The 26,410-nt window shown below is 41.9% G+C and overlaps 1 protein-coding gene across 1 annotated transcript; it reads left to right on the top strand.

The window, feature by feature from the left end:
• Positions 1–769: 769 nt before the first annotated feature.
• Positions 770–26,073, top strand: LOC148116110 (uncharacterized). Its single transcript, XM_087884941.1, is given in 7 exon segments — positions 770–2,364; positions 3,186–3,315; positions 6,930–7,012; positions 7,826–7,952; positions 8,412–10,373; positions 20,122–22,529; positions 22,531–26,073. Coding segments are annotated over 7 exon segments (5,319 nt in total). The 5' UTR covers positions 770–1,956; the 3' UTR covers positions 22,732–26,073.
• The last annotated feature ends 337 nt before the right edge of the window (positions 26,074–26,410 follow it).

Here is a 26,410-nt window from a genome sequence, read left to right as displayed (position 1 = left end):
GAGGGGCTGCCACAAAGAAGAGGGGGGTCAAATTATTCTCCAAAGCATCAGAAGGCAGGGCAAGAAACAATGGATGGAAACTAATAAAGAACCTGGAATTAAGGAGAAACTTCCTAACAGGAAGGACAATTAACCACTGGAACATTTTGCCTTCAGAAGTTGTGGGTGCTTCATCACTGGAGGTTTTTAAAGAAGAGACTGGACAGTCACTTGTCTGAAATGGTACAGCTTCTCCTGCTTGAGCAGGAGGCTGGACTAAAAGACCTCCAAGGTCCCTTCCAGCTACTAATCTCCGGACGGCTCCTGATCTCCGTTCCTTCCGTCGGGACTTGAAGACTTGGCTGTTCAAACAAATAGGCTGACTCTGATTCCGGGTTTTATTATTTACTATTAATTAATTATTTGGATTAAAATGGGATTTTATTGTACTCGTTTCTTAACTTGTGTTCGCCGCCCTGAGTCCTTCCGGAGAATGGCGGCATATAAATTCATGTAATAAATAAATAAAATAATAAATAATCTATCCAATCATGATTTATCACTTATTGCTTGTATGTACACTGAGAGCTTAGGCACCGGAGGCAAATTGTTCAATCACACTCGGCCAATAAAGAAGTCTGCTCTGTTTTATTGAGCACGGGTTGGCCTGGATTGCCTTTAAGGTGCCCCTCGCGATCTCGCAGTTAGTAGCCGGGGAGGGGGGGGAGGCAATCCCCGCAAGTGCCACCAGTGGGCGCTCGTCGCCGACTCGCTCGCTCGCTCGGTCTCTGCGCATGCTCCGCCACGATTGCCTGGCTTGGGTGGACCGGTTGAGAGCTGCGCTTCGGGGGTTCGCGAGCAGCCCCCTTCCAGCCAGAGGCAGAGCCTGCCCGGCCGGCCGGGTCTCGCCCTTCCAAGAAAAGCCGGTGGAGAGATGGAGGGACGCCGGAGGGGTTGCTGGACCGAGGATCTCGAGGCTTGCAGGGGAGGGGAGGCACCCAGTCCTGCTCCTGGCTTTGCATGCAAGGGATCATCCGACATTGGGGAGGGGGTGGGGGGAGAGAAGCCCCCGGGAACCTCACATTGGGCATAAACCAGGTTTGCTTCGCAGCGTTCCTAGCAAAAGAGAATCCAAGAAATCCCTGCCTGGCACTCCCGTGCCTTCTGCAAAGGCTCCTATTTCCAGCTATTTTGGGGTGGGGGACATTGGAGGAGCTCCGATTCTGTGCCTCGGAATTCATTTGTAAAACCTGCAATGTTTTTCTTGCTGTCAGTGCAGGGGTGAAATCCAATTTTTTTCCCCTATCGGTTCTGTGGGCGTGGCTTAGTGGGCGTGGTGTGGCTTGGTGGGTGTAGCAGGGGAAGGATGCTACAAAATCTCCATTCCCTCCCCATTCCAGGGGAAAGGGTACTGCAAAATCCCCATTCCCACCCCACTCGGGGGGGGGGGGCAGCCAGAGGTGGCATTTGCCGATTCTCCGAACTACTCAAAATTTCCGCTACTGGTTCTTCAGAACCTGCTGGATTTCACCCCTGTGTCAATGGAGCTCAGCTGCACTTCTTCTGCAGAGAAGACCCCCCCCCCAAAATGAGGGTTGGTCTCCAAGGGGAGGAGGGGTCGAGACGGAGAGAGGAACAAACCTTGCAGCCTGTGCCTGAAACGTCTGGTTTTTGGCCCTCCCCCTTCCAAAATGTCACTTTGCCCTCATTTGGATTAAACGATCACAGTTTCTGAAGGAGAAAGTCGGTAATTCCTGACGTTCAAAATTAAAGAAGAATATTTGTAGCTCAGGGTTGAAGTTTCCTTTCTTTTCTTCCTTAGATGTAAAAGCTGGAGGCTTCTTGAGAATTGAATGGCTTGAAAATCTTCTCCGGGCTTCTCTGTGCAACCCCTTCAGACCGCAGGACTGAAAAGACATCTGGAGGCCCAGGAGATCCACAGGGCCCTTCTGGATCCCTGTCAGACAAGAGGTCAAAATGGATGCAATCCACCTGGTATGGAAAGGAGTGGGGAAAGATCCTGTTGCTGCTCAGCCCGGGAGCTTTGGGGAGGTCTGGGCAGGACCCAGGCAGAAGATCCCAGAGATGGCGGCCCTCAGTTCTGAGATCCAGCATTGGCGCTTCAGGAACAGCCCCTTTCAGGAGGACGAAGGACCACGAGAGCTTTGCAGCCGCCTTCATCATCTTTGCTGGGGATGGTTGCAGCCAGAAAAGCACACCAAGGCTCAGATGTTGGATCGGGTGATCTTGGAGCAGTTTTTGGCCATCCTGCCCAGGGAGATGCAGCGCTGGGTGCGGGAATGCCGAGCGGAGACCACTTGCCAGGCAGTGGCCCTTGCCGAAGGTTTCCTGCTAAGCCAGGCAGAGGAGAAGGGAGTGCACCAGGTGAGAAACATTCCTCTTGGGAAATATGGAGGAAGCTTAATGTGCCGTAATTCTTAAAGGTCCTACTTAACAGTTTGGGTGATTAATGTGGCTTAGGGGAGTAATGTGACGGTGGGCGTGGCCAACTTTTTTTTTTTTTTTTTACTTTTAAAAGCATTATTTCTACAACCTTAAGAGGTTGCAGAAAAAAATGCTTTTAGAAGCTTCTGACGATCAGGCAAATCTGCTGGGATCACCAGAGGCTTTTAAAGGAATTTTTTTTCCTAGAACCTCCTCGGCTGGAGAGGTTGCAGAAAAAATGTTTTCAGAAGCCTCTGAAGATCCCATCTGAGCCGCGTGATCATCAGAGGCTTTTTAAAAAAACTTTTAAAAGCATTCTTTCAGCCAAAGAGGTTGTAGAAAAAATGCTTTTAAAAGTTAAAAAAAGAGCCTCTGATGAGGTAGGCGGGGTAAGCAAGTGGCGACCGGGCTGAGGACCGGTCCAGGGGCGTGGCCAGCCAATATTATTACTGGTTCTCCAAACTACTAAATTTTTTTACTACTGGTTCTTGTGATCCGGTGCGAATCAGGAGAAACCCACCACTGGATACGATATGATACAATATACAATACCATACCAAATACAACCAGATATTTAGTAAACATCATTAAGGAAATTGTTCTTGTCTTCTTCCAGAGGACACATTTGGAGCAATTCTTCCACTATCCTCTTTTATCCATAATGATGGACACTGAGGGCATGCAACATTGTGGGCACAAAATGAAAATCCAGATCCTCTTTTATCTCCTGCCCTCTTAATTCTTCTTCGCAAATATTTCAGGTTCTAAGGTCCTTCCTGGAGGTGGGGGCTAATTATCCTGAAGAAAAGGTGGATCCCACAAACCCTACTCAGAAGTCGTGTTTCAGAGGGATCTCCAAGGAGAAACATCAATGTCAAGATGTCTCACTAGGTAAGGCAACGTTTTACATGTTTGGAGGTTTTCCAGAGAGCTTCAAGCTGTTCTTAATTCTCTGTGTCTTCTCGTGTCTAGTTGTTGGACTTATTAGAAGATGACCCATCAAAAAAGACTTAACTCTGCCTCTTCAAGCTTGAGGGCTTCAGTTTCACAAAGTCCCTCCCTTCAGTTCATAGATTACCTTCCCATAATTCCCCCTTTGCGGAAGACTGACTCGCCTGGGGATTGCCCTGTGTTGCGTTCTGGATCCTCCATCCTAAGATGTTTTTCTTTGTTCTAACCGATGGGGATTGGAGCAATCAGTCTTTGGCCTTTCTTGATACATAATTTTGAGCGAATTCCGTTGCAGATCCTTTCTGGATCATCTCCAACACCATCTGTCCCTTGCAGGCATGTTCCTGGGGTGCCAGAATTCTCAGTGGGATGGTTGCCAGAATGGTTTGTCTTTCTGGGATACCAGAACAGTATGGTTTCAGGGTGTAGGCAATGGGAAGAGGATAATTGTTGCTTGAGTGAATGCTTTGTTTGCCAAGAGTATTCTTCCCTGTCTCCTTCCTTCCCAAAAGGTTAGAAGAGCAATCCAATTGTGGTTTGTTCTCCAGTGTGTATTGGGGCTGTGCAGTGGTGAAATGTAAAATTTGTTACTACCGGTTCTGTGGGCGTGGCTTGGTGATGGGCAGGGCCGGATTTAGATTGAAAGAGGCCCTAGGCTATTCCACTTATGAGGCCCTTTCACCAGTGGTGGGATTCAATTTTTTTAACAACAGGTTCTGTGGGCGTGGCTTAGTTGGGGGTGTGGCTTGGCAATCATGTGACGGTGGGCGTGGCTAGCTGGTCACGTGACTGTGTAGGCGTGGGTAGCTCGTCATGTGACCGGGTGGGCATGGCTATGTGCATAGACTTTTTTCAGAGGGCTGAAAAAAGTCATTTCTGACTGGGCCTCGCACTTTTGACCGGTCCTCACACTTATGACCATCCTCACATTTATGCCCGTGCAGCTTTCTTAACAACCATGTCACTCATTTCACAACTGCTTCTCTTCACCATGGTGACAAGATAGGGCAAAAACGTAAAATGTGAGGACAGTCGTAAGTTCAAGGACTGGTCAAAAGTGCGAGGACCAGTCAGAAATAACTTTTTCAGCCCTCTGAGTAGTCCATATGCATAAAAGGATACAGCAATAGAGAGGGATGAAGGAAGGGAAGGGAAATTAGAGTAGGAGGGAGGGTAAGAGAGGGAGGAAGAGAGGAGGAGAAGGAGAAAGGAAGAGGAAATAGGGAGGAGAAGAAGAGGGGGAGGAAGAGAAAGTAAGAAGGAAAGAAAAGAGAGAGGTGGTAGGTTTGAGGAGAAAGATTGCTGTACAATAAAAAAGATGAAAGGGAAGAAAGCCAACCCCAAACAAATATAAAGATATTAAGATAAAGAATGAATTGTTAAACTTTAAAGAATAAAAGAGAACAAATATGAATAAATAACAATAATTAGAAACACACATACAAACATACAATGTATTTTCTTTGAACAGAGTATTTGGCCAGTTCACAAATTTAAACTGTTCAGTCATTTCAATTAAATTTACAATTTCTATATTTCCTTTTTGCCATATTTATTCCTCCTCTATTTTTGTAAAAAACCAATATTACCCTTCATCCTCATCTCTAATCTTAATCAAATTCAATTTTTCCCTTCTATTCTATATTATACCCCTTCCCATTGTCATCTATTTTTATATCCATCCTCACATTGGTTAATTATGTAATATTAGTTGTTTAATATAAATTCAACATTTTAATATAAATCAATTAGTTATATAACTACCTTTTTTGTATATTAATCAATATGAACATGAGTATTCCAATTATTTCCATGCCATCCAATTTCTTACAAATCCATTAATTATATTTACCAATAATAATAAACCAAATAATTTCCCCCATATATTCCTCCAAACCACAACTTAACCATTTCTGCTTTCAGAAATATACAATTAATAGTATCTCAATTATTACAATTCCCTAGTTAAATAGAGCTTTTTTCTTTTGTGTTTTAAAATCTCCTCTTTTTCCCTAAATTTCCCGTTGTTTGCACCTACCTTTTTTGGTGAGGAAAAAGAAAAGAAATGTGCCTGCCTAATTTTCCAAAGTGCAAAGCCAACAGCCTGCTTTACTTTCTCTTTCGTTTTTCAGTATAGCTAGGGGAAAAAAAATCTGCACTCTTTCCAAGCAAGCCGCAGAGCTCTGAGCAAAACAGCTGAGAGCAAATCAGCTGGGGGTCGGGAGCCGATCTAAGCAAGGGCTAATTAGCCTCTGCTGAAGCTCCCGGGCCAATAAAATTACAAAAAAAACACCGAACCCTTTGTTAAATTGCTGGCTCCCCCGCCCCTCGCCCACCACTATTTATTGGCAATCAATAGTGGTGCGGAGGGGCAGGGCAAGCCAGCAATTTAACAAACGGTTCGGCTGCACCAGTGGCTCTAGGGCGGCCCTTTGAAGCCCCGCGGCAAGAATTTGCAGTTTTTTTTTCCTCTAGCCATCAGAGGCAGCAATAGATGGGGAGTGGGCGGGGTGAGCGAACGGCCGGCGATCCAACAGAGCAGAGAGTGAGGGTGAGTGAAGGCGTGGAAGCTGCTTTCTCCATCCTGCTCTCTTGCGTCCGGAGCCGGTGGGGAACCACGTGGCAGCCCACGTGGATCCCAGGCAGCGGAACTCAGGCTAGGGAAGGGGTGGGCAATTGTGGCTCTTTTACAACCTGTGGCCTTCAACTCCCAGAATTCCTGAGACAGCCAAGCTGCATCAGGAATTCTGGAAGTTGAAGGCCACAGGTTGTAAAAGAGCCACAATTGCCCAACCCTGGCTACGGTAGGCTGGCGCCGCGCAGGTGGGAGGTGAGGGGCGGGCGAGCCAGCAATTTAACAAAGGGCTCGGCCGAACCCCCTAGAACCCCCAGAATCCCACCACTGTGTAGGCCCCTCTTGATCTTGAGGCCCTAGGCTGAAGCCTAGTTAGCCTATAGGAAAATCTGGCCCTGGTGATGGGGTAATGTGACTGGTTGGGTGTGGCCAACTTTTTTTTTTAAGAAAAAAAAAGGCTCTGACGATCAGACAACTCTGCTGGGATCGTCAGAGGCTTTTAAAAGCATTTTTTTACAACCTCTTCGGCTGAAGAGGTTGTAGAAAAAATGCTTTTAAAAGGCTCTGATGATCCCAGCTGAGCTGTGCGATCATCAGAGGCTTTTTTTTTTTACTTTTAAAAGCATTTGTAGAAAAAATGCTTTTAAAAGTTAAAAAAAAAAAGCCTCTGATGATCGAGCGGCTCAGCTGGGCAGGTGGGGGGCAGGGACTTCTGCTACCGGTTCTCCAAACCACCCACCGCCATCACTACCAGATTGGGCGATCCGGTCCGAACCAGGAGCATTTCACCCCTGGGGCCGTGGGCTTCTTTGATTCTTGACTTTCAGTATGGAGCCTTTGAAAGGCCACTGAGGCAAAGCATAGGAGTGAGAGGTAGAGGTTTCCTCTCTGGGACAAGAGGAAATACTAAGTCATGCCTTCAAGCTCAAAAAATGGGAGTTAATCTCTTTCCTGTTTTTATCCCATCTGTCCTTCCCAGGGAACAAAATGGAGTCACCGTTGTTCATTAGTTCCTCTCTTTGTGCTGGTGGAGCTAAAAGAGCAGCTGAACTTCCAGCTCAGGTAGGAAGGAAAAGATCTGGGGCTAATATTGGGGAGCAGTTGGAGACCGCATTGGGGTCATTTGAAGTCTCACCATACGATACTGCTGTTTCTGAGCAACGTGGGACGGGGAAATTAGGATTTAAATTAGAGACCAGTCACACTTGGTCTGTCTCTCTAGACTATTTTGGAAATGTATTGAATTCTCTAGTGACAATATGTGGTTGAACTTAAAAAATGATAGTTTACACTTTAAAACAAGCAAAGGATAGTGCCATCCTTGATCATTTTGGGAAGGCCAATAAGGAGGTTGCCAGCCTAATTTGTAAAAAGACAGTTGAATAAAAGAGCTACACTGTTATTCCTTCTTTTCAAAATTTAATAGTTTTTTTTTCCCAGGGCTTTAAGGAGATCCCCCAAATTGGATGAAGAACAAAGACACTCCTGACTCCAATTTGTCTTTTAAAACCTTTATCAGTGCTGATTTGGGATGCTTTTGGGATGAAGTCATTTCAAATTGGCCTCTTCCGAACTTTTTGTCTAGGAAAGAGTTAAAGGGGTTAGGGGACCCCTTTAGGGGTGGTTGTGGATTTTTAATGTAAGTTACAATTTACACCTTTTAGTGTAAGTTACTTACACACAGATGAAAAGGATGTATTGTATAACACTCCCCCACTTCTCTGAGAGATCAGGGATTGGTGTTATCACATAACATCCTGAGCCATGCCAGGGAAATGTCCAAATAAGCATAATACTATGTTTTTAGGATTTGCAGATTGAAGGAGATCTTGCAAATTCTGTCGAGTCTGCTCACAGGAATTTTTCCTTCTTTAGGGTCCTGTGTCCTTTGGGGAGGTGGCCATCCATTTCACCAGTGAAGAGTGGTTGCTGCTTGATCCCAGCCAGAAAGCCCTGCATCAAGAAGTCATGTTGGAGACATGTAGGATCATGGCTTCTTTAGGTAAGGGTTCCTCTGGAAGAAAACTTAAGTAAGAGTAAGGAGTCATTAGACAGCTTATTTACACCTTGGGAGATCTGTATAAATGTTTTTTTCTTATTTCACTTGTCCTTATCACCATATTTTCTCCTACAATTATTTTAAAATTTAAGATAACTTTTATTGTCATATTTTACTGTGAGCACACTGGCCTACATTAAAAATGAAATTCTGTCACCTGCTCTCAAGACCAAATATATATCTACTCATACACACATACTGTACATAATACACATATATAAATATATACCTGCACCCTTTATATATAAATATCTCCCTCTCTCCCTCTCTCTCTCACTGTCCATTTTGAATACATAGGGGAAAGTGGAAACTTGAGAGTTCACAAAGTATTTTGCAATGATATGTATATTCTGTCACCGGACATCTGACATTTCTGATTTCCTTTCTCCCCTCCCCCCTAAGCAGTTGATGAGCAGAAGAATGACAATTACCAAGAGCCAAATCTGGTGCCATTGCAAATAATAAAAATTGAAATCCCAGAAGAAATAACTGCAGATAAGTGGGGAATGAGGAAACATGAAAAAAACCAAGCTTACAATGGCAATGAAATGTTCACTCTTCGGTGTGCAGGAATGGATCACTTTCTGACCCAATGCATTTTCAAGGAAAGCAACCTGCGCAACACTCAAGGGAGCGAGAAAATGTTCAAAGGAAAATCCATGATTAGTAATGACTATGAAATTAAAAAGAGCAATAATAGCAACATTATTCCACATAAAATGATCCATATGAAGGAAAATTCCTATAAATGTGAGGACGGGAGAAACAGTTCCAGTTTGATTAATTCCCTTACTTATCATAAAAAGACCCGTATGGGAGAAAAACCCTATAAATGCCTGGAGTGCGGAAAGAACTTCAGCAGCAGCAGTTACCTGACCATCCATAAAAGGATCCACACAGGAGAAAAACCTTATAAATGCACAGACTGCGGAAAAAGCTTCAGTATGAAAAGTTCCCTTACTTCTCATAAAAGGATTCATACGGGAGAGAAGCCTTATCAATGTCTGGAGTGTGGGAAAAGCTTTGGGAACAGAGATCATCTGACCTCTCATCAAAGGACCCATACAGGGGAAAAGCCTTATAAATGCACAGACTGTGGAAAGACGTTTAATTGGCATGGCCACCTGACTTCTCACAAAAGGATCCACACAGGAGAGAAACCATATAAATGCCTGCAGTGTGGGAAAAGCTTCAGTATGAACAGTTCTCTTACTTCTCATAAAAGGATCCACACTGGAGAGAAACCCTATCAATGCTTAGAGTGCGGAAAAAGCTTCAGTATGAACAGTTCTCTTACTTCTCATACAAGGGTTCATACTGGAGAGAAACCCTTTCAATGCCTGGAGTGTGGAAGAAGCTTTAGTATGAAAAGTTCCCTTACTTCTCATCAAAGAATTCACACGGGAGAAAAACCCTATAAATGCGTAGACTGTGGGAAAAGCTTTAGTATGAAAAGTTCCCTTACTTCTCATCAAAGGGTCCATACAGGAGAGAAACCCTATCAGTGCTTAGAGTGTGGGAAGAGGTTCAGCCACAGCAGTCAGCTTACTTCCCATAAAAGGGTCCACACAGGAGAAAAACCCTTTATATGCACAGTGTGTGGAAAGAGTTTCAGCAACAGCAATCACCTGACCTCCCATAAAAGAATGCACACCGGGGAAAAACCCTATAAATGTACGGACTGTGGAAAAAGCTTCAGTATGAACAGTTCCCTTACCTCTCATAAAAGGATCCACTCGGGAGAGAAACCCTATAAGTGTGTTGAGTGTGGAAAAAGCTTCAGTATGAACAGTTCTCTTAGATACCATAAAAGGATCCATATGGGAGAAAAACCCTATAAATGCACAGAATGTGGGAAGAGCTTCATCCGAAGCAGTGATCTTGTTTCCCACAAAAGGATCCATACAGGAGAGAAACCCTTTAAGTGTACTGAATGTGGAAAGAGCTTCAGTATAAACAGTTCTTTTAATTATCATAAAAGGCTCCATACGGGAGAAAAACCCTATCAGTGCCTGGAGTGTGGGAAGAGCTTCAGCAAGAGCAGTGTTCTTGCTTACCATAAAAGGATCCATTCAGGGGAAAAACCTTATAAATGCATGGACTGTGGTAAGACCTTCAATTGGTATGGCCACCTGACTTCTCATAGAAGGATTCACACAGGAGAGAAACCCTACAGATGCCTGGAATGTGGAAAGAGCTTTAGTCATCGTGATTCCCTTACTTCCCATAAGAGGATCCACACAGGAGAGAAACCATATAAATGTATGGAATGTGGGAAGAGTTTCAGTCACAACAGTCACCTGACTTGTCATAAAAGGATCCATTCAGGGTTGAAGCCCTATATGTGCAATGAATGTGGAAAAAGTTTTGTTACGAGAGGTTCTCTTACTAAACACATTAGTATCCACACAGGGGAGAAACTCTATCATTGCACAGAGTGTGGTAAGTACTTCCGGTTGAAAAGTCATCTAAATTCCCATAAAAGAGTACATACAGGAGAAAAACGGTAGAAATGTGTTGGAAGCGGAAAAGGGTTTTGTGAAAACAGGACTCTTAACTTCTTATGAAAAAAGCCAGAGGGGGGAATTCATGCAGTGTGTGGAAAAATCTTAATATGAAGAAATCAAGTTAATTCCCATAAAAGGACTGATTCAAGGATCTTGTAGAAGACACCTGAAGTAAACGGTCCTTTTTTTTTTTTTTTTTAGAATCGCCTGCCATAGGAGAAACTGAATAAAAATATGGATTTTGGAAAGAACTTCCAAAATAGATTTCTTAATACCATCTTAATACCATTTTACCAGTCAGATTCAGCTCCTGAGAATAATTATTAAATTAACAATAACAGAGTTGGAAGGAATCTTCTATCCCTGCTCAAGCAGGAAACCCAATACCATTTCAGATAAATGGCTATTCAATGTTTCTTTAAAAACTTCCAATGTTGGAGCACCCACAACTTCTGGAGGCAAGTTGTCAGGAAATTTTGTAGTTCTAGGTTGGTTTTCTTCTCGCTTAGTTTCCATCCATTGCTTCTTGTTCTGACTTCCGGTGCTCTGGAGAATGGGTTGACCCTGGACTAGACTTCCAAGGTCTCTTCCAACCCTATTATTTTATGCTCTATTCTTTGTGGCAGATATTGGAACACTGCTATCATGTCACCTTAGTCCTTCATTTCATTAAACCAGACATCTAATTCCTGCAACTGTTCTTCATATGTTTTAGCCTTAGTCATTTTTGTTGATCTTCCCTTCACTCTTTCCAGAGTTGCCACATCTTTTTTATATTGTGGTAACCAAAACTGGATGCAATACTCCAAGTGGTCTTCATAATGTAAATTGTCACATTCATTATGTTAAAACCTGTCTGGTCAAGCTGTTTTATCTAGACAAGAAGCAACATCTGAAGTAAGTCTGATCAGGCTCCATGCTTTGTGGAGAATTGATGTAATTGTGTTCATGCTACTGGCCGCCTTTAAACATGTAGCAAGGTACATAAGCTGTTGATTCTTTTTTCATATACGTGCATAGGTTTTGTTTAGAAGTGAATTTTTTTTCCTGAATATTTGTATGTACATGCCTGCTTAGACTTGTATTTGTCTGGTGCAAACTTGCATTAACCCAGCTGAAAGGAGAAACATAACTGGTCAGTTTATCACAGCTGATGCCTCTTTACTTTAAAAATGGTTTTATTGATCTAACATTGTACCATATGAGCAATGTCTTTTTTTAAAAGGAGGGACTTAAATTGCTTAATTTAAATTAGTCAGTTATTCATTTCTCCATGTAAATAACCAGAACCATATTTTCTATTGGGTCAAGGTTTTAAAGTATCACTTTAGTGCCAATTTTGTGATATCAAGGTTAATAGAAAGGTCAATCTGATTTGAAATTTTAAGGGGCCATGGCATTGCAAGTTAGGAACAACTCCTTTTTCTAGTATGATTATGACTTTGTGCTTTTTATCTTAGCATAGCTTTTTAAATAACATCTTAGTAACTGTATTGGTTTGCAAGGTTAATATAATAAATTATTGGGAACAATAATTGTTGTGCAATGTAAATGTTTCCTACTTAATATGCATTGAAGAAGAAAATTAAATGAAGAAATCAGATGAATACGCAGGAGACTTTCATGGGGGGGAAAGAGTATAATAAAATGTTAGAAAGCGGTAGAAGGTGGAATGAGCTCGGATCTGATTCAGTTTCACACACCATAGAGAATGATTTTTGTTTTTTTTGTTTTTAATTTGATTTATATGCCACCCTTCTCCGGAGACTCAGGGCGGCTTACAGTGCGTTAAGCAATAGCCTTCATACTTTTGTATATTTATACAGTCAGCTTATTGCCCCCACAAACTGGGTCCTCAGTTTACTTACCTTAGAAAGGATGGAAGGCTGAGTCAACCTTGAGCCTGGCGGGATTCGATCTTACTTTAATTGCAGACAGCTGGTGTTAAATTACAGTGCTTCTGTCTGTTGAGCTAAACCAGGCTCCCTGGTTTATGAATGAACGATGCACATACATCCATGGAACATGAGGAAAGCATTCTCAATGCAGGATCCACCTATAAAGGCAGCAACAAAGCGGTGAAACTAGAGCCTATTTTAATGTGGGAAGACCATTACACTCCTTATAAATGTATGGAATTTGAGCAGAACTTCCCAATTATGTAATTTTACATCTGTGGAGATAATCCATGCATCATTGAAAGTGCTTTGGCCAACTTTCTCTTCTTCCTTTGCACCAGAAGACTCAAAGGGGAACCAGAAAATTTCAGCCTTTTGCCTCTTTCTACAACTTGGAAGATATTTTTGGCCTTTAAAGGTTTGCACTTTGAGTCATGGTGGGGAGGTCCAGGCAGCATCTACATTTATCTTTCCATTTGATACAATTAAATTCTGTACTAATGGAATAAGTCCATTCAACATATTCCTTATTCTCCAGCCAGCGATTCCACTCTTTCCCTTTGCAAATGAAGCCCTGAAAGAAACACCATCATTATTCTGAAGGGTCTTTGGGGGCGAGTGGAGGCCGAGGGCTTGGAAGGGATCCATTGAGGGGATCTGGGGATCGTCCCATTCATTCGCCTCAGTGACGGGATGATTTCAAAGGGTCCCTTGGGAGGTCTCCCATAAGAGAAGCCGGAAAGGGGCTCCTGAGGAGGACACTGGGGGCAAAGGGAGAAAAGACAACTAGGAGGCCCAGTTCGATCTCTGACCCAGAGATAGGAAGAGTCGAATCATTTCCTGAGGACCCCAAAGATCCCAAAATGGCGGCGCTTCCCTCAGAGCCGCATCCGTCAGTCTCTCTCAGTTCTTCCCGCCAGAATAGGCTCCTCCCACTCTTCTCGGATCCACTTTTCCCGCTTCTCCGTCTGAGGGAAATGTACTGGGAGGGGCGTGGCCGACAGGAAAGGGGAGGAGTCCCGCAAGCTCCCGCCTCCCTCGCCCTGCAGCCTTTTCCCCAAGGTCTCCCTTGGGGTGGGGGCGCAGTAACCTTCTTCCCGTTACCCCCACCAGAATCAATGGTCCCTCCCATTCCCCCACCCTTGACAAGGGAATGACAATTTTGCTTCCCGGGAAAACTTTCACTTTTCCCGTGTCTGTTTTCCTTTAAGCTTTGACGGTGCGAGTCTCTCTTTCCATCCCTCCAAAGCTGCCCCCCCCCCCGGGCGCGACTTCACCCCAGGTGCCGGCAGGGGGCGCTCTCTTGGCTGCCGAGTGAAGAGACCACTGCGCATGCTCCACTCCGGCTGATTGTTCTGAATGTTCCGGCTGAGAGTTGCTCCCTGGGAATCCGGTGGGGGCGGGTAAGAGGGGATCGATCCCGCGACTCAGATCCTGCCCAGGGGAGGGAAGGAGATTCTGAGGTCGGAGGGAGCGGGAAGTCCGCCCCATAGCTGCTCTTGGCTGCGCATGCGGGGAGATCCACGAATTGGGGAGTGGGGAGGAGAGAAGGAAGGAATCCTCTGCTCACATCTCCATTTAGATTCAGATTCAGATTCCGAGGCTGGGAGGATCTTTGGAGAGCCAGCGGAGACCAGCTGTCCGGCGTTGCCAGTGGCTGTAAGATCCCTGCTAAGCCTGTCAAAGGAGAGGAGAAGCAGGAAGAGCTGCAGGTCAGAGAAGCTTCTTTTGTGGAATCTGAAGGGATCTTCACTTGCTTGAATTCTTCCATTTCTCCCTGAATTCCCCTATTGGGTCACATCCATCGCCACTGATGGACAGAAGGGTCTTGTGGGCAGAAAATAAATGCAGATCCTCTTTTGTCCTGTCCTCTTAACTGCTCTTCTTCGCTTATATTTCAGGTTCTGAGATCCTTCCAGGAATGGGGAGGAATTGGATGGATCTCACAAATCTTTCTCCTGATCTTTCAGAGGGATTCCCAAGGATAAAAGTCAAGGTCAGGATACCTCTCTAGGTAAGGGGAGACTGAGCCACTGGATTAGAGACTTTCTAGAAAAAGTCTAGTTCTCCTTAATTCTCTGTATCTTCTCGTGTCTTAGTCGTTGGACTTAGTAGAAAGTGACCCAATAAGAAAGAAAGAACTCTGTCTTCAAGCTAGAAGACTTAAGGCACACAAAGGAATTCCCTCCCTTCAGAGCAAGCCTATGGTTGGCCTTTCCCAGAAGACTCTTGTGGGGAACACCTTGAGTTGCATTCTGGCTCCTCCTCCATTCTGAGAGATTTCTCTTTGTTTTTGGCTTTCATTAAGAGATATTTTTGACTAAATTCCTACATAGATCCCTGCTGGGCCATTTCCAACACTGTCACTAATTTCTCTGATTTCAAACCGCAGAGAGTGGGGGGAGAATTTACAGTGATTGAGCAAATGCTTTGGTTGCCAAGAGCTTCCAGATGTTGTTCCAAAGGTTAGGAGAACAATCTAACTGAGGTTTGTTCTTCAGCATGCGATGGGTTTGGTCTTCTCCTTTCATTCTTGGCTCCCATGATGGAGCCTATGAAAGGCAGAGTGTAGAAGAGAAAGAAATGGAGATTTCCTGGGCAGGACAGGAAGAAATCTTAAATTGTGCCTTCAAGCTAGAAAAGATGACATTGAACCCTTTCCTGTTTCCATCCTGTCTCTCCTTCCCAGTGGACAAAATGGAGTCACCGTTGTTCATTGAATCATCTCCTTCTATTGGTGAAGCTGAAGGAGCTGCTGGATTCCTGTCTCAGGTAGGAAGGAAGAAATTAGCAATTTATATGAGGGAGGAGTAGGAGAGCTCTGGTTTCCTTTGGGGACTCAACCTATGATACTGCTATTCCTGAGCAAAGCACAACAAGGAAATTAGAAATTTAAATTTACAATCAGTCAAACTAGGCCCACCTCTCAACAAAGATTTGGAGATCTATGGAATTCTTTAGTGGTTGTACAGTATAATGATGGTTTCAAAAAATGCCACAGGGCACTTCATGATGCCTGTCCCAAGTAAAGCAAAAAAGACACATGAATAGTTAGGCTAAATTTACTTTATTAGTTTAGCCTAAACTAAACAAGTATTATAATCTTGTTTTCCTATTGTCGGAGAAAGGGAGGAAAACAGGAGAAACAGAAATTGCTTTGTGTATCATCTACATCTTGATGCCTGGAAACACCTCCCTAGTATTTTCATGAATGTTCATGAGTGGGTTTTTTTTTTCCAATTTAATTTTTTTCCCAATTTTTTATTAGTTTATTGAAGTATAAAATACAAAGGAAAAAAACATCAAAAAATAAGAAGAGAGGAAGGAGAAAAGAGGGGGTATCGTGTAATGGGAGAAAAAAAAGCCATCAACTTTCGACACTCTTTGGTACCGTCGAAGGTAACAACATTACAGTGATAAGGTTTTGCTTCTACACAACATAATGTACAAATTATTTCTATAAAAATAAGCCTGTCTAGTTTCCAAAAACAGAATAAAAGTTTCTTTTTTTTTTCTCATTGCAAACAGAAAATCCTGAAGCAATTTCAGGCTAGAGACAAAATGAAATATGACCTCTTATTTGGATAAAAGAATCATTTTAACCATCTCAACTTCTTGCTGTGGGGAATAATATAGAAGCTTCGTCCTCCACACACACGACACTCTTTGTCTGTTGCGGCCACGAAAAAAATAAGACCTCACCGAAAATAAGCCCTGGTGCTTATTTTGGCAACCAAAGAATTATAAAACCTGGTTCTATTTTTGGGAAAACATAGTATTAGATTAAAACCACAGCTTTTATCCTTATATTTCAAACAAATGAATATTCCATGCTTCCTTATTTTGGCTGCCTCCACCAATCCTCTCCCTGTTGTTTTATAATAAAGAAGTGTCAAAAATAGCGTTCAAAAACCAGTGGTAAGCTGTAACTAAAGAGCCTGTATAGCTTCTAAAGGTAATAGTCTCATAAATTGTTTAAGAAATGAAGGATACAGCTTATTGTTTCTTTGAAAAATAAATGCCAAAATGGCTCTTTTGTCCAACAACGACATAGTTTTTTTTTTGAAAAAGTTTTATTTTAGATTAAAAATAAAGTAAAAAAATAATTAAAAAAAACACAACAATAACATAAAAATATCATCCTTACAAACTTACAAACAAAATTATAGACAGCATCTCAATCTGTTAAAATCATTTCGTGCTTACAATTCTCCAAATCTCCTCATATAACAATTATTCTTTACTTAAACTAAAAATACATATTTAAACATTTCATATATGCTATCTCATCTCCATACTTTTTTATCAAACCATTGATAAAATATCTCCCATATCAAATAATATTGTTTATCTTCCTGTTCTCTTATTTCAAATGTCAATCTACTCATTTCAGCACAGTCCAACATTTTCATAATAATTTCTTCATCGGTAATTATCTTCTCTCCTTTCCAGTTTTTGGCAAATACAATTCTGGCCACTGTTAAAATGTTCACAATTAAGTATTGTAATTCTTTATTAAATGTCTCTGGTAAAATTCCTAGTAAAAATATTTCTGGTTTAAAGTCAATATATCTCTTTGTCATTTTTTCTAACCACGTATGTATTTTAGTCCAAAATCTTGCTTCCACGCATGTCCACCATATATGGTAATACGATCCTGGAATTTGATGACACTTCCAACATTTCTCCGATTTATTCTTAAACATCCCGGCTATTCTCGTCGGGGGTAGATGCCACCTGTAAAACATCTTATACAAATTCTCTTTATATGCTGTTGACATTGTCATTTTATAATTATGTGACCACAATTTTTGCCATTTCTCTAAATCAATACTATAACCAAAATTTTTCCGTCATGCTATCATTGATTCTTTAACTTGTTCTTCTTCCAGTTTTGCTTCAAGTAAATATCCATATAGCTTTTTAATTATATGGTCATCTGAACCCATTAATATCTTGTCTAAACCAGTCGAAACACTATAAATACCTTCTTGTTTAAAGTCTTCTCGATATCTGGAAAGTATTTGCATGTATGAAAACCAATCTTTTTTAATTCCCTGATCTTCTAAGTTTTGTTTCAATTTAAGTTCACCCTTTTCATCCAATAATTCATTATATCTAACAATTTGTTCCCCTTCAAATACCACTGGATAAGAAAAAGCTTCAATTGTAGATACCCAGACTGGAATCTTCAGATAATGGTACTTTTTGATCTTCTCCCATGTCAAAAACAAAGCTTCACGTATCTGGTGCCTTCTAAAATACCCCTGAATTTTAGTTCCTTTATACCATAAAGGAACTATGGTTCCTTTATCATGTCCCTCCAAATTTAATAATCTAGTATTTTTCAATATCACCCATTCTTTAATCCACATTAAACAAACCGCTTGATAGTATAAATCAAAATCCGGTAATCCAAAACCACCCCTCATCTTTGTATCTTGTAACAATTTAAGTTTTATCCTTGCCTTCTTTCCCTGCCAAACATATTTCAAAACCATTTTATTTAAATCTGTAAAAAATTCCTTACCCAGCTTTACAGGAATTTTTTGAAAAAGATACAAAATTCTAGGTAAAATATTCATCTTAATAGTTGCAATTCTACCAATCAAAGATAACTGCAAGTTTCCCCATTTCCCCAAATCCTGTCCTATCTGTTGCTTAAGCTTATTATAATTATTTTCTTTAAGAGAACTACAACAACGACATAGTTTGGACCCCACCTCCCAGCTTCAGCTCACCAGTTATCTTGGAAGCTCAGCTTCTAAAACTACTTGCAGGTTGTTGTTGTTATCGGAGAATCTTGAGGGATGATTCTGGGACTTTCCTTAACCTCGGAAAGTCAAGCGGCCAAAAGGAATCCTGCTCCTCCTGTTGTTAAATTGGAAAAACGACAGTCCAGGGAGAAGTGATTCTCTGGCCATGTCAGCTGTAAGCCATGTCATCCCCCCTTTTCCCCTTTCTTCTTACTTTTCCATGTTTTTTTTTTCTTTGTATTTTATACTTCGAAAACAAAAATGTTAAATTGAAATGTTCATGAGTGTGAGCAAGGGTGACCCTTTAAAGAATCACAAAGATTATTTGCTTACGATATCAGACAGAAATCCCGCAGAACCTCTTGCAAACATGAAATGTTGGGGCCAGTGGTAGATGGTTTATCTTAAGGCACTCTATGCCACTTGATCAAGGCAGGTTGATGATACTGAAGGTCAGCAGAGTCAGTCAAGGTGATAAAACATGGACTAATTGAATGTCAGCAGTAGGCTGTGAATTCTGCCCTTTTTGTCATATAATGTGTTGAGTCCATCTAGGGAAATGTCCATTCCTTACTTTTACTTTGGCTTTTAGTTCCAAAGGTGCTTTTTTCAAGAGGCAACTGGACTTTCTGATTGTTGAAGAAACTTCTTGGATGAGAAGCGAAATGCCTTCAAAGAAAAACCATAAAGTCCAGTTGCCTTTTGAAGAAAGCACCTTTGGGACAACCATGACTATGGATAACTGAGAATCTCCATAGACATTTGTACTTTTAGGATTTGCAAATTGAAGGAGATTTTTCAAATTCTATCAAGTCTGCTCACAGGGATTCTTCCTTCTTTAGGGTCCTGTGTCCTTTGGGGAGGTGGCCATCCATTTCACCAGTGAAGAGTGGTTGCTGCTTGATTCCAGCCAGAAAGCCTTGTATCAAGAAGTCATGTTGGAAACGTCTAGGATGCTGGCCTCTTTAGGTAAAGGTTCCTCTATACGTAACTTATTAAAAATGATTTCATCTCTTCTTTTTTCCTCTTACATTAATTCCAGGCCCCCTTCATGGTCTTCTAAGTAGCACAGTTTCATTTAGAAGAAAGAGATCAGTGTGGTGATCAGGAAGTATTGACATTCAGTCTTGTGGTCATCCTTGGGCCCTGGTCATTATACCACAGTGATTGGGAAGATGTTCAGGGAGAGAATATTTTTGCCTGTTGCAGTTGTCCTACTCACCAATAAAGTTTGTCTTGCTTTGGGTTGCAGTGACATATGTTGTCTTATTGCATGCAAGTTGGGTGCATTATATGCGAGACAATTTGTGTGCCACGTCCTGATATCAAGATGTGTTTTTGCTTTAAATTTTTAACTGCCGAGGGTTAGATGATCAGCCATGTTAATCTTTTAAGTTATTAAGTAATATGCATGCTGTCATTTCCATCGTTCCTTTCTCTGGAGATGCCCAGTAATAGATAAATCTATGCATAGGGACACCAAAGTGGAGGTTGTAGTTTATTCTAATTTATTTTTTTTTCCCACAAGCATTTGATGCACAGAAGAAGGAAAACGACCAAGAGCCAAATTTAGTACCGTTGCAAATAATCACAACTGAAATTGCTGAGGAGACATCTACAAATAAGCAGAGAAGGAAGAAACATGAAAAGAAGCATAACTGGAGAGAAAAATCTATTGTTGAATGTGTGGAAATGGATCGCTTCCTGACCAAACGTGATTCCAAAGAAAATACGGGGAAATGTCAAAGTAGAAAAAGATCCAAAGCAAACCCCAATGTTAGTAACCCCTGCAAAACTGGGAAAAGCTCCAGCAGTAATAATCTTACTTCACATAAAATGAACGAGGCAAGGGAGAAGCCCTACAACGGCGTGGACTGTGGAAAAAACATTGGGAGAAGAGGTAATTTAACTTCTCATAAAAAAATCTATAAATGTGTGGATTTTGGAAAAGGGTTCAGCATGCAGTGTTCCCTTACGTCCCATAAAAGGATACATACAGGAGAAAAACCCTATAAATGCATGGAGTGTGGAAAGAGCTTCAGGGGAAGCAGTGGACTTAATTGTCATAAACGGATCCACACAGGAGAAAAACCCTATAAATGCATGGAGTGTGGGAAGAACTTCAGTGTAAAGAGTTCTCTTACTTCTCATAAATGGATCCACACAGGAGAAAAACCCTTTAAATGCAAACAGTGTGGGAAGAGCTTCACAACTAGTAGTTACCTGATATGCCACAAAATGATCCATACAGGGAAAAAACCTTACAAATGTGTGGACTGTGGGAAAAGGTTCACTACGAAATGTTCCATTACAGCCCATAAAAAGATACATACAGAAGAAAGACCCTTTAAATGCAAGGTGTGTGGGAAGAGCTTCAAGGGAAAGAGTTCTCTAAATTGTCATAAACTGATCCACACAGGAGAAAAACCCTATAAATGCCTAGACTGTGGGAAGGGCTTCACCCACAGCAGTACCCTTGCTTCCCATAAACGGGTCCACACAGGAGAAAAACCCTTTACATGCATGGAGTGTGGAAAGAGGTTCAGTGTAAAGAGTTCTCTTACTTCTCATAGACGCATCCACACAGGAGAAAAACCCTATAAATGCCTAGACTGTGGGAAGGGCTTCAGGCAAAGCTGTGACCTTGCTTCCCATAAACGGGTCCACACCGGAGAAAAACCCTATAAATGCATGAAATGTGGAAAGAGCTACAAAAACAGCAGTTACCTGAACCTCCATAAACGGCTCCACACAGGAGAGAAACCCTATACATGCCTGGAGTGTGGAAAGAGCTTCACTATCAAGACTTCACTTACTTCTCATGAACGGCTCCACACAGGAGAAAAACCCTATAAATGCCTAGACTGTGGGAAGGGCTTCAGCCGAAGCAGTAGCCTTGCTTCCCATAAACGGGTCCACACAGCAGAAAAACCCTTTAAATGCATAGAATGTGGAAAGAGCTTCAAAAGTAGTATTTACCTGATATGCCATAGAAGGATCCATTCAAGGGAAAAACCTTATAAATGTGTGGATTGTGGGAAAAGGTTCAGTATGCAGTGTTCCCTTACGTCCCATGAAAGGATCCATACAGGAGAGAAACCCTATAAATGCATGGAGTGTGGAAAGAGCTTCAGGGGAAGCAGTGCACTCAATTGTCATAAACGGGTCCACACAGGAGAAAAACCCTATAAATGTACGGAGTGTGGGAAGAGCTTCAGCCAAATCGGTAGCCTTGTTTCCCATAAACGGGTCCACACAGGACAAAAACCCTATAAATGCATGGAATGTGGAAAGAGCTTCAGTGTAAAGAGTTCTCTTACTTCTCATAAACGGGTCCACACAGGAGAAAAACCCTTTAAATGCATGCAGTGTGGGAAGAGCTTCACAACTAGTAGTTACCTGATATGCCACAAAAGGATCCATACAGGGAGAAAACCTTATAAATGTGTGGATTGTGGACAAAGGTTCAGTGTGAAGGGTTCCCTTACTTCCCATAAAAGGGTACATACTGGAGAAAAACCCTTTAAATGCATAGAATGTGGGAAGGGCTTCAGAAGTAGTAATTACCTGATGTGCCATAGAAGGATCCATTCAGGGGAAAAACCTTATAAATGTGTGATTTGTGGACAAAGTTTCAGAACGAAGTGTTCTCTTACAACCCATGAAAAGATACATACAGAAGAAAGACCCTTTAAATGCATGGAGTGTGGAAAGAGCTTCAGGGAAAGCAGTTCTCTTAATTGTCATACACTGATCCACACAGGAGAAAAACCCTTTAAATGCCTAGACTGTGGGAGGGGCTTCAGCCAAAGCGGTACCCTTGCTTCCCATAAACTGGTCCACACAGGAGAAAAACCCTATACATGCATGGAGTGTGGAAAGAGCTTCAGTGTAAAGAGTGCTCTTACTTCTCATGAACGGGTCCACACAGGAGAAAAACCCTATAAATGCCTAGACTGTGGGAAGGGCTTCAGCCGAAGCAGTAGCCTTGCTTCTCATAAACGGGTCCACACAGGAGAAAAACCCTATAAATGCATGGAGTGTGGAAACAGTTATAAAACCAGCAGTTACCTGATCCTCCATAAGCGTATCCACACGGGAGAGAAGCCCTATACATGTATGGAGTGTGGAAAGAGCTTCACTATCAAGACTTCTCTTACTTCTCACAAAAGGACACACACAGGAGAGAAACCCTATAAATGTATACAGTGTGGGAAGAGCTTCAGCCGAAGCAATCAACTTAGTTTGCATAACAGGGTCCATACAGGGGAAAAACCTTATAAGTGCACAGAGTGTGGAAAGACCTTTGCTGCCAGTAGGTCTCTGACTTCCCATAAAAGGATCCACACAGGAGAGAAACCCTATATATGCCTGGAATGTGGGAAGAGCTTCAGATTCAACAGTAACCTTGGTTTACATAAGAGGATCCACAGCGGAGGGAAATAGAAATGTACAGAACGCGGAAGGAGTTTTTGTGAATGAGAATGCTTCTCAAGAAAGAATCCACAATGGGCAGAAAATATACTGTGGACAGCAATCAATTTATTTCCCTTACGGATAAATATAAAAATGAATGGACAAAGAAGATAGACCTTTAGGTAGTCAAGTTAAATATTTGGGAGTATACGTAACATACTTAAGTGAGATGTGCAACAATTAAAGGACATAACTATAAAAGATTAATACAATAAATTAAATTGGACTTGGAGAACTGGAAAACCTTGCAACTGTCAATGAGAGGAAGAATAATAACCATAAAAATTAATATCCTGCTGAAGGTGCTCTTTTTGTTCCAAACAATCCCTATAAAAGTAGAGAAAAAAATACTTTGATGAGCTAAATAATAATAATAATAACAACCTTTATTGTCACTGAACAACATATGTACAATGAGATTGGTGGAGCTCCCTCAGTGCACCTTCCCAACGCATTACAACTCACAGTGAAGACTTAAAATCCCTTATCCAATAAATCATACTAACAAACACCCAGTCCTATTGCACCAGTGCGAGCATGTTACACATTGCACCGGCCCTGCAAGTCCATCGTACTATGTAGTTATGATGTTATTTTGCATTCAGGAATCTTGACAGCCCACGGATAAAAAACGTTTTTCAGCCTGTTCGTCCAGTTGGCTATGCTTCTATATCTCCTTCCCGATGGTAGGAGTTTAAAGAAGTAGTGACCAGTGTGAGAATTGTCCCTGAGAATTTTCCTCACTCTTCTAAGGCAACAAGCCCTAGTGATCTCATCTAGTGGTATCAGGGACAGCCTACAATGTTTTGTGTTCTGCTCACCACCCTCTGTAATAATTTTCTATCCGCTGCTGTCAAGCCGGCATGCCATACCATGATGCAATAAGTGAGGACGCTTTCTATTGTGGACCGATAAAAGGATGTCATCAGTTGTTGTTCCACCTTGTTTTTATGCAAGATCCTAAGAAAATGGAGTCTCTGTTGGGCCTTCCTGCCCAACTGGATCATGTTCTTTTTCCAGGTGAGGTATTCGCTGAGATAGACTCCCAGGAATTTAAAGGAGGAGACTCTACACAGCCCCACTCGATGTAAAGTGAGGCAGGTTTCTCACTCTTCCTCCAGAAGTTCAACACCATTTCCATCATTTTACTGATGTTCAGGTGCAGGTTTTTTTTAATCACCATGTGGATAGTTTTTGAACCTCCCCCCTGTGCACTGTTTTGTCTCCATCTGTAATAAGACCCAGTATGGTGGTGTCATCTGTGAACTTAATGATCACAGTGGATGGGTCAGATGATACACAATTTTTTGTACAGTGAATACAGGTAGAGACTGAGCACACAACCCTGTGGGAAATCAGTGCTAAGTTTCAGGGAGGTGAATATGACAGACCCAACCCTCACAGTTTGTGGCCAGTCCCTCAGAAAGTCTTTGATCTAGTCACAAATGGAAAGGAAAATCCAAGTCAATCAGCTTTTCGATAAGGATGCTCGGAAGAATGGTATTGAAGGCTGAGCAATAGTTTTATGAAAAACATCCTGTCATAGTTCCCGGGTTTCTCCAGATGGCTCGCTATAGAATGTAAAGCAGTAGGTATGGCGTTGTCTGTCCACCTATTCCCCCTGTAGGCAAACTGATGTTTGTCAAAGTCTAATGGGAGGCATGTCCTAAGGTGTTGGAGAACCAATCTCGAAGCATTTCATCAGTACAGATGTTAGTGCAATAGGTCTGTAGTCATTTAGGCAGTTAGTTGCTGTTTCAAGACTGGGACAATAGTGGCTGCTTTCAAGCATGATGGAACACAGGCCAATTGCAGAGAGATGTTAAAGATCCTTGTCAGGACCCAGCTAATTGATCGGCACAATTCTTTACCACTATCCCCAGGACCCTATCTGGGCCTGCAGCTTTGCAAGGATTCACATCCTTCAATACAGTTCTCACTTGGTGTTTGTAGAGAGGGAGTGGCTGGGAATCAGAAGGCCGGCAGGCAGTGGCTACAGGATCTGGTCTTTTCACCTCGTAGCGTGTGAAGGTGTTCAACTCCTCCACCAACGGGGCGTCAGTGTTGACCATGTTCCTCGTGTTGCCCTTATAGTTAGTTAGATGCTAACACCTACCACATGTGCTTCGGATTGTTATCTGCCAGATACATACAATACAATACAAAAATACAATAATCTTGAAATACGTTAAGCAACAAAAAAGAACAAGAATAAGACTGAAAATGCTGCAAGAATCTAATAACAATGGGGGCTTTGGGTTGCGGATTGGGAGCTTTATTACCAGGCTTCTGTACTAACTTGGGTGAAAGAATGGCTAAATCTAAGACATAGAAGACTACGACTGTTGAAGGGACATGATCTTCAATTGGGATGGCATGCCTTTTTCTGGTAGGAAAAGAATAAAATACATATTTTCATAAACACTGATGATCCTGGACATGGCATAAAGGCAACACAGCCAGAAAATAAGTATGAATCCCTTTATTAGCTCCAACTTTGTCTGCACAATGTCCTGTTTAATCTCCGGTCTGGAGAAAAACTCACCCACAAATCAGTAACAGCCTTTGGCTGAAAATACTTCAATCCAAGCGTTATAAGCAGAAAATGTCCAAATATAAATCTAACAAGGCAAGATAAAGTAATTAATCTGGCAGGGCAAGCAAGATAAGGAGTTCCAGAAGTAAAGTAACATGGCAATAAATCAAACCAGTTGGGAGGATGCCAGGAACTCCGATAAAGCAATTAACATGACAAACTCTGTTTCTTCCCAACAACTGACCCTCCCATTTTCCTCTCCTTTAAACTCCATCCCCAGGTGTGCCTTGTGAAGGGAATTGGGGCTCTTTCCTCCCACGTAAGCCATACAACCCATGTTGCTCTCTTCTCTATTCTTCCCTGCATGTCCTAGGATGAGGAAGGGGTGGGCCTTGGTCTTCATCTGAATCCCCTCTCCCTTGTTCTACCTCTCCCCTGCTCTGCCCATCTTGACTTTGCCCTTCCCCAGTTTCCTCCACAGGCAATGGAGCCACTCTCGCTCTCTGTCAGCTGTTCATCTTTCCCTCGGATTCAGACTCCAACGAGGGCTTAACAGACACTATGTAAGAAATGCTCTACTCTTGGTATGGGAAAAGGTTAAAGCTAAAAACTATATGAAAATACCAATTTTGCATTCCACAATGGAAGCACTGATACATCCAAATGTTGTAAACTCGGAAAAAATTGTAAAATATAAAGACATTCTGAATGAGGAAGGGGAACTACAAACAAAACAGGAACTACAAAACCAAGATGTGGGCCTAGCATGGTGGCCACACCTGCAAATACAATCAAGATATGAGAAAGATGCAAAGACACATGGTTTCTATAAAGAGCCAACAACACTTGACCAGATACTATTAGTGATGGAAGAAAAATAAATAAAGAAAATATGTAACATTCTATTCTGGAGAAACATCTCAAGTTGTGATGGTGAATTGATTGGACCATGTGATGGACATGTGGATGCAGGGAAAGAGACTTTTGACTTTCTTTTGGTTGGGGAAAACCCAGGGGGACTTTCAGATTCAGGTTTTCCCAGATGTGCCAATATGACATCTCTAATAAAATGGAACTTTGAGGAAATGCCTGCGTTGGAGTTTTACTTCTGTTGGGGGTATTACTTGGAACCCTGACAAATGTATATATATATATATATATATATATATATATATATATATTTAAAAAAACTTATTTCCCTTATTAATATGACCCACATCAGGGCTAT

Source organism: Pantherophis guttatus, chromosome 2, assembly GCF_059756535.1.
Source record: "Pantherophis guttatus breed Tessera chromosome 2, ASM5975653v1, whole genome shotgun sequence".
NCBI lineage: Eukaryota > Metazoa > Chordata > Lepidosauria > Squamata > Colubridae > Pantherophis > Pantherophis guttatus.
This window is presented reverse-complemented; position numbering and strand designations above follow the sequence as displayed.